General features: G+C 38.6%; 1 protein-coding gene across 1 annotated transcript in view; it reads right to left on the bottom strand.

Annotated features, from left to right (window-relative positions):
• Nucleotides 1-13,374, bottom strand: part of PIEZO2 (piezo type mechanosensitive ion channel component 2) — a 290,144-nt gene that overhangs the window by 60,538 nt on the left and 216,232 nt on the right. The window contains exons 18-25 of the mRNA XM_041477660.1: nt 11,285-11,523; nt 8,190-8,350; nt 7,066-7,242; nt 6,765-6,890; nt 5,156-5,356; nt 3,902-4,106; nt 3,661-3,762; nt 3,026-3,191 (exon numbers count right to left, since the gene is read on the bottom strand). Of these exons, the coding sequence (XP_041333594.1) occupies nt 3,026-3,191; nt 3,661-3,762; nt 3,902-4,106; nt 5,156-5,356; nt 6,765-6,890; nt 7,066-7,242; nt 8,190-8,350; nt 11,285-11,523 (1,377 nt within the window). The remainder of the gene's footprint in view (nt 1-3,025; nt 3,192-3,660; nt 3,763-3,901; nt 4,107-5,155; nt 5,357-6,764; nt 6,891-7,065; nt 7,243-8,189; nt 8,351-11,284; nt 11,524-13,374) is intronic.

Raw genomic sequence — 13,374 nt, 5'->3', positions numbered from 1 at the left:
GAAGGACTTGGGGGTTCTCATGGATGAAAAGCTGGACATGAGCTAACAATGTGCACTCACATCCCAGAAAGCCAACTGCATCCTGGGCTGCTTCAAAAGAGGTCAAAGGAGGTGATTCTCCCACTCTACTTTGTCCTCATGAGATACCATCTGGAATACTGTGTTCAGGCCAGGTCCTCAGTCTGAGAAAGGACAGGGACCTGTTAGAGTGAGCCCAGAGGAGGCCCAAGAACATGGTCAGAGGGATGGAGCACCTCTCCTATAAGAAAAGGCTGAGAGAGTTGGGGTCATTCAGCCTGGAGAAATCTCTGGGGAGACCTCATTGCGGTCTTCCAGTAATTAAAGGCATCCTATAACAAAAGGAGAGAAGTGTTTACACAGGGATACAGGGGTAAGACAAGGGGAAGGATTTCAAGCTAGAAGAGATTTAGATCAGATATTAGGAAGAAATTCTTGGAGTGTTACGAGGCATTGGAACAGGTCATCCGGAGCTGTGGATGCCCCATCCCTGCAAGTGTTCCAGGCCAGGTTGGATGGGGCTTTGAGCAACCTGGTCTAGTGGAAGATGTCACTACTCTTTCTAGGGAGGTTGGAATGAGATGATCTCTCTTTGAAATGGAAGGTCCCTTCCATTTCAATGCAAAGCAGACTATGATTCCATGATTCCCTGCCCAAATATCTACAAGAAAAGATATTACAACCAGGAATATCTTTTGTTCCTGAATGTGTTAATTAATGGGTTTTCTAGTAATTAATTATTCATTTTTCAAACAAAAATATCCCTGTTATTTTCTCTTTCTGTGCCTTGTTTTTCTTGTTCTCCTTATTCACACAACATAAAACTGTTACATGAAATGGTTTCACAGATTTTTGACATTTAGGTGGAACAAATATAAAGTGATCACAGTTTGTTTGTTCGGCTCACCTCCACTAATGAGTTCTTTGATTTTCTGGGGCTTTTTGTACTCTCAATCAGTAATATTACCTACTTCCTAATACATGCAGCAAACCCCCAATTAAATGGTTTCATGTTGTTAATCACCTCTCCTTGGTCAGCACACACCCAGCAGGGTGTCTTAGTGGATGTCCTGCCACCAATAGCTTCAAGTTGATGCATCCAATGCACATGAACCAAAACACAGAAATTAACCCAAAGGATTATGGAGGAGGAGAAGGCCAGTTCAGCTTGAACTTCGCTTTCCTGACTCCAATTTCCACCCAAAATCCTCAAATATCCTCTGTGTTTCAAAGTTTCATGTTTGTCCATTTGGGAATATATTATACAGATGACCAGAGTTACCTATCAGATTCCAGAGAACATTGAAAAGATCCCAAAATAGGCTGTTTAAAAACCAGTGATTTTCTTGTCTTTTTCTCTTACAAAGACAGCTTTAAAACACATTCCCATCAGTAATGAGTTTTTTTCAGAATGATTTTTTTTTCTGGACTTTGGGAGGAAAATTCAGTCTTTCTGTCAGAAAACAGTGACAGTTTTTACCAGTGACTAAGCACACCAGTGTGCCCAATGCAACTGCTGCATCAGCCTTTGCTAAGATGGACACAACTTCAGTGGCAAGAGAAAAACTCAAGAGAAAACTCTCCACTACATTTCCTCTCAACCAAGCCCTATTTGTCAGCTATCTTTTAGAAAGCATTCTCACTTGATGAAGCCTTTTGAAGAAAGATTAATACTTCTCCCTTCCTGCTTATGTTACTGAATTTAGAGCATTGGGTCCACTGTGTAGACTGGAAATTCTCAAGGAGGAGAACTGCTCAGCCTTTGCCCAGTAGCAACTATAAATCTCTGGACAGATGAGTCAATTGAATGTTTCAATAGAACAGAAATAGCAGGATCATCCTAAAGATCTTGAGTAGGACTTCTGGTGATACCACTTGTCTGGTAAAAGAAATAAGTCTGCCATCCAAAGGGAGATTCTCATGGACATTAGTTCTAGATATTTTTGTATTGCTGTCACACTCAGACATCTGTTGGTAACATGAATTCACAGATTAAGTCTGACAGAACACCACAGTGAAGAAATCTTACTCTTCCCATTTATTCTTGTAGTACTGCACAAGCTTTCAGAGACAACTTAAAATAAGAGCATGTCCAGCAAAATTTAGAAGAGTTGAGCTAATCTGTGTTTTCTGAAATGGAACAGTTCCATTGTTTGAAGGCAGTTCAGAACAGACTGCCTCAAGCTCTGCCCCTTTATGTGTTATTCACCTTCTTAAACAAGCTTGTACGCAATGCTCAGGAACAGGAGGACAGTTGTCCTTCCAAGACACTTTTATGGCTCTTATACCTAGATGAAATAGCACAAAGGACAGTCTCTTAGAGTATTATTTTGATCGTGCTTAGACAACAACTCGTCAGGACACAACTGATGACTTTTTGGGATTACACACATACATGCAGACTACAGTGGATTCTTGCTAACATGTCTGTGCTTGGGAGAAACCAGCAGAGCACCTAAGTTCACCATAAATGCTGCCCCACCGGGAATTCATGGAGGGAAACTCAGAGATTTGAGTACCAAGATTTTTTCTCGAGTTGGAAATATAGAGGGTTAGATTAATCTAACAGCCAAACTACACTTTTCGAACTTTCTAAATCCACATGTGCACAGATAGCATGCAAGAACTTGTGACCTAAAGGTGAATATTTTGCAATGTGTTGGATGTCTAAGACAGTGGTGGGACATGATGATCTTAAAGGTCTTTTCCAAACTAAACAAGTCTATGATTCTGTGAATGCAGGCTTTCAAGCAAATTTATCATAGAACTTCTCTGGAGAGCACTTAAAACAATAATTAGTTTTAGGGAGATGTGTTTACATCCACCCTGTTCTAAACCAGATGCTGATTACCCAGAAATCAACTCTCATACAGCAGTATGTTAGATGGGAACGTACATGAATACAAATTCCAAGTAAAATTGGAAGCTGTGAGAATGACTTTTAGCCTAGTGAACTTTATGAAAAGGAAGCACTGTATTGTCCAAGTGTTTAAGATGCAGTTTTTACCGGCAGTGGATGAAGTCAGGAACAGGATTATGCTGGCTAAAAGATGCTGCATCAAGGTTCATACAAATTTCCACATTGTCTCCAGCCATTATTCGTACTGCAGCTTTATTTTCATCCTCAAATGTCTGCCTTTGCAAGGATGCACACAGAAGCAGCATGAAGTCATCTAGGAGAAAGTAGTGATTGCAAGGAAAAATTCAGTCATCAACATAGGAGTAAGGAGAGTTGTGATGTATCATAATGTAGTTGCCAGACTGTTTTCCCACACTTTGAACCTCCAAGACTGAGTGGTTTTCAATGCATTAAACTCTGAATTGAAATTTATTAATGTTTTTAGGTTTTTTACCTGTCATTGTCTATGATTTTTATGGAGAAATAAATGGGAAAAGGGGAAATATTCATACATTTTTATGTCAAATTATTAAAAAAGGGATACAGGAAAAGCAGATGCAAAAATTACTAACTCTGTGAACTTTTCTACTACATTCAAAGCCTTGCTTAGCACTCAATCACCCAAAAAAATCTGTCATCTTGCTGCTGAAGTGTAAATGAAAGGCTGGCTTCAAATTCCACTGTACAGATGATTTAAGCAAAGGACATATAAACACTTTATAACAATGTGCTAAAATACTTACACACGAGGAAGACAGGGTTTGGTCTCACAATGAAGTCTGGAAAGTATAACCACTTTATGATGTTGGAGTTGAAGTTGGCATTGCCACTTCTCCATGGATAGTCTGTGTGGCAGAAGCATGCAAAAATTCAATCAGTACTTCATAACAATCACTTAATCCTTTTCTTCAGAACACTTGCCAATTTTCCAGCATTTTTCTATAAAAGCAACAAGCAGTAATTTTACATAAAGGGTGTCCTTACCTTTACAAGGAGCAGGTGGGATGCCAATGCAAAGGAAGTACTGGAATGTAATGATGCACGTTAGAAAACAGCAATATTTTGGCCAGATCTCTGCAATAGCTTTTCTTCTACGTCGATACAATACAGCAATCAGCCAGAAGGCATGAATCATTGCATAAAAATCCATCCTTTGACCAATTACATTCACTGATAGAAGAAAACAGGTCTGGAAACGAAGTAAAGAAACATAAAGAACTTTTTCAACCTCATGACTAGCCAATACAGCAATAATAAATTATTGTGGATCCTGACAGAATGCCTGGAAGTGCCTGCGTCTGACTGCAGGATCCCTGTGCAAACCAACATGCTCCAACAGCAACTTCCACCACTCCACCCAAAGACCCAAAGTTTTGATACTCTTCTGTCTAGAGCAGGTTTCCATTATGTGATATCTAAAGATACCAGAAGGAAAGAGCCTTATCACAATAGCTAGTATGTGAAATGTTTGCTTGTTGCCAAGCAAAGAACACATTGCACAGCCACATATTTTGATATGACGTACAGATGTGGAAAAGAAGAGGAATTATTAAGACTGGTATAACTAAAACGTGTCCTCATGTAGGAAATCGACAAGGCATTTGGACCATACAGCTTCTATAGGTGATAGACAAATTCAGTCAATTCCTGCAAGACAGCTTTAGTTTTCCATTATTCTAAAGGCTCTGCATTTCAGCATTTCTGTTCTCTGGCTTCACTGAAAGCAGTCCCTTCCCTCAGTTCCATGAAACATGTTTTGAAACTTTGTGAAAACTTAATTTATCCAACTCACTATGCTATTTTGGCTTTCTCTCTCCCCAGGTTAGAATGATTTAAAATTATTTTCCCAAAGAAAATAACTTGCTGCGCTTTTTAAATTTTCATTCATGCTTAATCCTCAGAAGGCTGTGAACAGTTTACTCCATTGATCATAGTGGTGGTGATGTTTAACAGATAGGTCAAGAGCATCATTATGATTAAATCTAAGATGCATTACTCTGGGAGTTGCCTCCTTCAGATAGGCATAGAAAATTGTGAAAAACCACTACTTGGAAAGCTTTTTTAAAAGTACATTTCATGTGCACATGAACAAACAGACAAGGTAAGGGAACAGAGATGACTAACATGAATGATGACTAATAAGCCTCTAGACGTCAAACACAACCCAAGCTACTATTCAAAAATAACACATTCAAAAGGTTTGACATGTTAATCTAAAGAAAAGTAACACATATTTACCTCCAAACCAAACTTGTAGAAGAAGTAGTTTATGAAATACTTGACACAGTTTACAAGTCCATCATCCAGATGAGCCCTTGTAATATCATGGAAAATAGTTTTGGTCACAGGTGTGGTGAGGTTATTTCGACATCTGTAGTATTCTTGGTGACGGTAGATTGTAACTTCAAAGGCCAGAATAGCCAGCATCAGTAAGTTATTCTGTGGGAGACACAATCAGGAGAATAATAAATAGAAGGCACAATCACAAGAAGCTATAAAATTTTCTAATAAGCATAAACCTATTAATACCCAAATTGATGTTATCATTAAGGACTTCTGCACTCCGAAATGTACTGGCACCTATGCTACCAGCTACTATGATTGGAACAAATTAAAGTTCACACCAATTCTTGGATTTCGATGAATCATACAAACATCCAGAAGACACATATAAAGATATTAATTAAAAAATGCTATAGTAAAAACCAGTTGTGGAAATGAAGGGAAGGAAAATATCATCAATGTACCCTCTCACATTTCATAGATTCTCTTAAGGTATTATGTTTTGTTTTGCAGGAGATAGAAGACACAAACATACACAAAAATCATCTGCAAAGGTTTCGTTGTCAAGCACTAACTTTCCAAAACAAGAATGCTGGGTAGAGCAAATTTAACCTAGGCACTCTTTCACATGAAAATGTCTGTCAGTCTTCTCTCAGGCACAGCTCCTTCTGTCCCAAAGCCAGATTGACTAGGACACAGTCAAGGGTGGCTATGAATTGATTTTTTATTTATCTCAGGAGGGAGATCTGTCCTATGCTCAATAGAAGAGAGGTACTAACTAACTCCAAAAGCTGGTTAAAATGATCAGGGAAAGTCTCTCAAGAAAGTCATAACTGAAGCAGAAGTGGCAAAGTCTAGACTTCTGTTCTTTGAAAAATATTTGGGACAAGAATCTCCTGAAACAGGTGCCACTGGGATTTTTATATGTTCTGTCAACCTTAAACTGTGTATATAGAATGTCAGAGATACTTTAAATTAATAACAGGTATGGTTTCCTGAGGACTTTGCAAATTTTCACTGTAAGTAAAGTTTTTTAATTAAGATAGGAATAATAAAACATTGCTCAAAGGCATCAACCAAAACCAAGAAGAAAAACAAGAAACATCCATTTATTAGTGTTTGAATGAATGATTCTCTTAACTCATTATATTTTCTAATTTGTGGATAAGGAATAAGCACTTAGAAAAATTAACTTCTAGCACACACTGTCTTTCAGGGCAATTACTCTGATTAGATCCATCAGTCCCTTGTCACCTGAAAGCCATGTATATCTTAATTACTTAGAGTTCTTAAATATCACATTTCTTAAAGGGCTTTTAACAGATGGTAGAGTCCAAAAGTGATAATTCTACATGAAAGAATAACTTAATTGGTGCTGAACCCCTTCTGGAAATGTTCTGTGCAACAGATGTGGCTTACTGTTGCCTCTTTCCCTGTGTATTTCCCTATTATCAATGGTTTGCGTTACATTTTTTTGTGTGTGTGACAGCTTATTTATTTCAAAGATAATACTACTTTCATCACAAATAAGAAAATATCTGTATACAGATAATAAAAAAGTTACCCTTAAGTACACAAGAAGGGGACTAGACTTTCTCAATCCAACCCACTCCGAAGGATCAACTGGCCCACTGTAGAGCACTGAGGTTTTCAGTTCTTCTAAATTGACCTTAGTTTCATTCTCTCCTGGCTAAAAAGAAAATGCAACAGTTATAAAACATTAATTTAAGAGTGCTTGGCAAGGGTATGATAATCAACAATAATACATCAGGTGAACTGTTATTTTTGTTCTTGATATGCTTCCTTTTGCTCTCTTCACTGAAGAAGACAGAAGTCAAACCTTTTTAATCCACATTTGTACTCACCAATGTACAGTTTCTGGAAAAATCCTTGGGATCAATAGATGTGAGCTGATACAACATTTTGCAGACAATAATCACACATGTCCAAACAGTGCAGATACTTGATGCCAGTGGGCGAAACTGAGCATATGGCAAAGCAAGAGCCCATGCAATTAAAAACACAAAGTTAAGTAGAGACACCTGAAAACACAAAAACAGTGCAGAAATTACATGGAGCAACAAAAGAACTGAGAAAATTTGACCTTTTCCACAGCAGATAAATTAAAAAAAAAGAATAATTTTTAAAAAAGTGACATGCAGAAACTTTGAGGAAAATACTGAAAAAATAAATTACAACAATACCCACAGTAACACAGACACAAAATAGTAAGTGAAGAAGGAAGAACTTTACAGTTGGTTTAGGAAGACATTTACTATTTACATAATATTAATACTATTAGATCCACAAAACCCATATCTTTCTTATGAACAGATGTGAAATACAAAGAACCACATGCAGCTTTTGCTGCTTTAGTAGTCATGAAACAAAGAAGAGATGGCACAGATCCATGTGTCTGTGCAGCTGACCTTCATTCTCTTGACTCTTCCCCCACAAAAAAAAAAAAAAGAGAAAAGGGATATAATTTTGTTTTTAGTGAATCTCATCTTACTACCCTGTTCAAGAAATGGCTATGTCACACAGAGAACTCACACTGACCACACCAAAAGCACAGCTGAAAGTGTTGCTCCCTTTTTCTTCAGGCATAGCTCCACATTCTTGTTTCTTAAGCACCAGACCAAGTTTAAGCAATTTTCCTACCTTTACATTCCCAGTCCTTTTCTATGTCTTCCATCCTTGGATGGTGCCCAAAGACAGTTTGAGCAGGAGAGATGGTATGTCTCTTAAATCCAAAGAATGGGACTAATAAAATTTTAATACCTGGAGAAAAGGTGCAGGCTGAGACTCTTGAAACAGAGAGATTGTGGAAGATGTCAAGGCAGCTTCCCAGCAGGTGAACAAACCCAGCTGGATCCCATAATTTCAGTGAGGTCTGACAGGAGAAAGCTCTCTTCCTACACCTGGGTGTATAACCCCATGGCAGATGCTGACAAGATGTGTAAGAGTTTGACAGTGGATGTTTACTTGCCTCTTTCACTGTGACCCAGATGATGTAAGAGGAAACAATTTTGATGATGTGCAGCTCCAACAACCACCACACAAAGACTTGCATCTTGTGAAAATACTCCAGGAATTTCAAAAACAGCACTGTAAGGCGGTCGATCACCAGATGCCACTTGTTCCTCAAGTCTGCAGGGATGTTCAAGCAGAACCATTGTAAGGACAAAAACAGAAGGTCTCTGTGAAATGGAATACTCCACTAGACAACAATGATTTTTCTGCTTCTCTTCTAAGCCTTAGAGTAAGATAAGATGGAGGATAAAGGCACAGCTCAGTGGTTAACTAAATAAGTGTTGAAGGGTAGAAGCCCACTTAACTGGGGTGCTTTCCCCTCTGACCCACATTCCCTGGAAGGATTCCGCACTTCAAAATCGACAGTGGTGGCCTCCCTTGCCAATATTGCTTTTATTCCTCTCATCAGAGCTCTTTTTGGACTCCTGTCCTCCAGTATTTTTGGACCTAAGCTTAGAGATCTCACTCAGGAACTAATTCCAGCCCTGGTCCTCTTCCAGCTCAGAAAAATAATTTTTTTTTTAATGCTTGGAAGCTATGGACCCAGCCTATTTTCAGAAAGCACAGACTACTACTACTACTACTACTACAACTACTACTACTATTCAGAAAGCTTTTCAGCCAGATTGGAAGAAATCCATGCACACTAGGACTTGGATTCCTGTCACAAGGGTTGAGACAATTTTTCTATAGACATCTTCAGATGTCAGAATCATCTAAACTGCCTTGAAAACAGCACAGCCTCTTAAGACTGTGACCTGTGCCTTCAAAGGACATCTAAATCAAGAAAGGCAAAATCCAGCGCAGTCAAATATTTCCCGCAGTTGAAAAAGCTTTATCAAGCAGAGATCATGAAGGGTGAAAGCGTCCCTTCGCAGGGGTGTTTGGCTGAAAAAGCCATCCTCCCAAATAGTACTCCAGTGAGCAAGCTTGTGGCATTATCACCTGTTACATGTGAGTGTACATGAGAATACATTTGCTGAACAGTGCTCTCTAAGCGACCGCTTTGCTTGTGTGCTGGCTGTAAAACTGTTTCATCTGGCTGGTACATATTAGTATAAAGTCTTCACACCGTATTCAGGGTTTCAGAAGCATTTTGGAGATTAGGAGGGATTTTTCATGCTGTGAGAACATTCTTTATATCAGAGATGGAAACATTTGCAAGTGATACCAAAGCACATCACTGTGTAAGCTGGTAAAAATGCAAAGGAGTTACCACCTTCTTTATGAAATTATTTCAAATTATCACTTTATTTTATATGTGTAAAGCACACCAAAATGGTTACTCCATGCATATTTGTGTGAAGAACACATGCACATTTGTGTGAAAAATGAAGACTTTTGGAACACCTCACAACTAAATTCCATTTTTTTCCTTTACATTTTTTCTCCAAACATAACTTAGAAAATTCTAATAAAAATGCTGAGAGATGTGAATTCTGTAAGCGCATAATTAAACTTGAGAAATTAATGAAGCTACAGAACTCTAATCCTACATGTGTTTTTATAAGCACAATGAGAGTATTTAAGAGAAGTCTTGACAGAATTAGATGCTCTCACTCATTCTTTTATTGCGTTTGTTTTCATTTGCAGTGTTGCATCATGCAAGATGTATCCAGACAGTGAGCTAAGAGGAGGAGGCAGATAAGGTGCTCTTATAAAGGTGCTCTTGTCAGGCAATTCATGCACAGGGAATAAAATACAGGCCTGACTGAATCCACTGAAATATTGTACAACACTCTGTAGTGAAGTCTGCACACATGAACGTGTTTAATGTCAAAGCTCCAGCCACATGGCTCTGTAAAAATGGTATAACTCCAGTAGAAATAAATGCCACGTGCAGCTTAAAGATGGATTCCCTTGTGCTACTCCAAGCAACACCAGCTGCAGCTCCCCAGTTCCCTGCTTGCATGAGTCACTGCACGGAGTAATGTCCACCAGCTAGTCTCTTTCCCAAGGCCCTTCCAACAAGCTGGAATGGCTGGAGTGCACCAGACCCCTCACCCCTCACAGACAGAATGAAGGCTGGCCAGTAAAGGTTTCCATAGCCCATGACCAGCTCTGTGATGACAGCTGCTCCGGCCAGGAAAGGTAAGTTGTTTCAGCTGAGGTTCAAGCACTGGAACAGCCTGTCCAGGGAAGTGGTGGAGTCACCATCCCTGGAGGTATTTAAAAGATGTATAGGGGTGGAATTTAGGGACATGGTTTGGTGGTGGATATGGCAGTGCTGGGGTAATGATTGGACTCAATGATCTTAAGAATGATTCCCTGATTCCCTAGGGCTGCTAAGCCTGATGTGCTGCCATTTTGCCTTGACAAAGATCCTCTCCCTATTTAGGTGTCACAGTCCTGTGATTATTGTCATGAGTAACTAAATTTCTAGTAAGGCTCTTTCCAAAGAATACATCTTCCTTGAGAGCTAAGTGCTCTTTCCTAGTCTCACTTTTGGCTCATATAACAAACTGGGTTATGGTAATAATTCATTTTAGAAGGTCATATTAACAATATCAAGGATGATAGTATAAGCCATACCATGTCTGCCCTTGAGCTTTTTTATGTTCATCTGGCATCAATTACTATTCCATATTCAGAAGTGAAAAATATGACACTAATGTGCACATAAATAATGAAGCAAAGCCATTGGGACTTCTAGGGAGAGGTGCCTTGAAAGCATGAAGTATCAGATATTAAATATGCATGTGTATTATTTTCTTTGTTGTAAGGAGATTTCACTCTAAAGAAGTACTTAGGATTTGGGGTAGCCTTCAAATAATCTAACCCAGACCACCTAGAAGAAATGGGCACTGGGTTTCTGTTGGTTTCTTCCTCTCAGCATCCTACAGTACAATTTTTTCCCAAGAAGAGCCTGTAGCCTGTTGAATAATTGACAAGTAGCCATCTGCTCAGTTCATGCTCTTTGACACAGCCTGTATATGAAACTAGAAGGAAAACCTGGTGATTGAAGTTAACAGGGATGACCAATAACAAACTCCCGATTGACACTATTAATTAAGACTGAGGAAAGAAAAATTTACATTCTGTAGAGCTTACCTGTAGTTTCTTCGTCCTCTGATTCATTGTCTTCGTTGTCATCATCATCATCATCTTCTTTATCCTCATCCTCCTTCTCTTCTTTTCCTTTTTTGACCCTCCCTTTCCCTCCCTCCCCCTCTGGCTCTTCCATTCTTGTCTCACCAGCCTCTTCCAGCATTTTACCCTCTTCCTTTTCTCTGCTGGCTGTTAGATTCATCATAGTTATGTCAGGCAGGCTTCCATCTTGGTGCACCAGTCTGTTAGGTAAAGAGTAGCATGTCAGCAAACTGAGGAGTAATGACATCGCAGTCTTTTTATTTTTCAAACTGTTTAATTAGAAAAAAAATTAACTGTTCATGGAAAATGCCTTAGAAGTAGAAAAGTTAATGATTCTGGTACTCTCTCCAAACACACACTGAAAATTGAGTCGTTGGAATGTATTAGTAAACTACTTCTCACTCAGATACTAATGGTTAGTTAGTAATGAGTGGTATTGACACTTAAACTTGACATTTTCCCCACTGGAGAAAATGGTCAGAGTTTAAGATGTAGAAGCATGAAATGACATTAAGAGGAAACATTTCATGACTTCACAGGGGACTTACTCATTTTGGTGGTTTGGTATTTTTTTCTTGAGGCTGCTCAAAGTAATTGGAACAGAAAGAAAAAGGGAGATGAGAACAGAGGGGTTACAGAAGAAGGTCATTGACAAATACTTCATGCTACATCACAAATCATAAAGCATTCTCCTACTCCACCTGCAGAAGCCTTCTGATGCCAAGAGCATGCCATCATGACATTCACGGGGTGCTTCTATAAAGAAACATGGATTTGCAGCACAGATGGAAAGGGGAAACCTATTTACACCAGTGCTAAATGTGGTCAACACTGTACCATGCTCTGAGTAATGCAGCTGAACCATCACAAGTATCTGGCCTATCACTGTAAACGCATTTCCACCTTCCTCCAATTAAAACATGCACCTGGAATTTGCAATTTTTCTTCCAGCTATTAGTTTGGGAACAAACAAAAGCAAGAATTCCACTGCTGCACCTTCAGAAGATTTTTATAATATCTGTCTTTGATAGTGCCATTCATTCTCTCTCTCACTGAGAATTTTTCTTTAATTTATAATAGTCTCCATTTAAATCTATCAGTAAGCTTCACACTACCAAAACTGGGATACGACCGATTTAACACAGAAACAATATTTCTCTAGTGCCATGATGCCTTTTCCCCTGAGATTATTCAGTATATATATTTTCTTTACTAGAGAAGATAAATATTTTCTTATGGTTTTCTTTTTTCTCCCAAAGCTGTGCTGTTGGGACTCACCTCCCATAGCTACAGAAAATCCAGTTTCCTTTTGCATATGACTCCTTGCAATGAAGTCTCCCTTTGGCAAGTGTATGATTAGGTCATTAAATGTTTGGTTATGCTGTTGAAATGACTACACTCAGCATACTTTCAAGCACCTGTAAGGCTGTTCTAAAACGCCAGAGTACCATCTCAGGGATTTATTTTTCTTGATGTGAAATTCTGGCCTATTACTATTTAGACAGGAAATTCTGCCAATTTTAGGATTTTTACAGTTCAAGAAACTAAAAATGTATATATATATATTTTTCCCCTGATGATTAAAAATTAAGAGAATAGGCTAGGCAGTTAATGAGAAATTCAAACAAGCAGAATTATTTTTCAATCATTTGGGAGCTTCAGTTTCTTCAAGACGGAAACTTTGGAGTCTCAAATGCAGGAAAAACTACAGAAATCTGACTAAACAATCCTGAAGTAGAAATACCATGCCAATTGTCAAACAGCAGAAAAGGTGGTTTAAAATTAGAAGTTTAACAAGACATTCAAACACCAAAAAATATCAAGTAATAAAGTTTAATCACATTTTAGCCACATTCATGTCTAAAATTCCTCATCATGGGTTGGGCAATGAACCTGAGTGTCTAATAACCTGAAAAAAATCTTATACTCAAGAATTTATTCAGTAGCTTTGGCTACTGAAAACTGAATCATAAAATAGTTTAGGTGGGAAGGGACCTTAAAGTATCCACTACCATGGGCAGGGATACCTCCCAGCAGACCAGGTTGCCCAG

Source organism: Pyrgilauda ruficollis, unplaced genomic scaffold, assembly GCF_017590135.1.
Source record: "Pyrgilauda ruficollis isolate IOZ18807 unplaced genomic scaffold, ASM1759013v1 scaffold41, whole genome shotgun sequence".
Classification (NCBI taxonomy): domain Eukaryota; kingdom Metazoa; phylum Chordata; class Aves; order Passeriformes; family Passeridae; genus Pyrgilauda; species Pyrgilauda ruficollis.
Note: the sequence above shows the minus strand (reverse complement) of the source record. Positions and strands in the feature narration are given on the sequence as shown.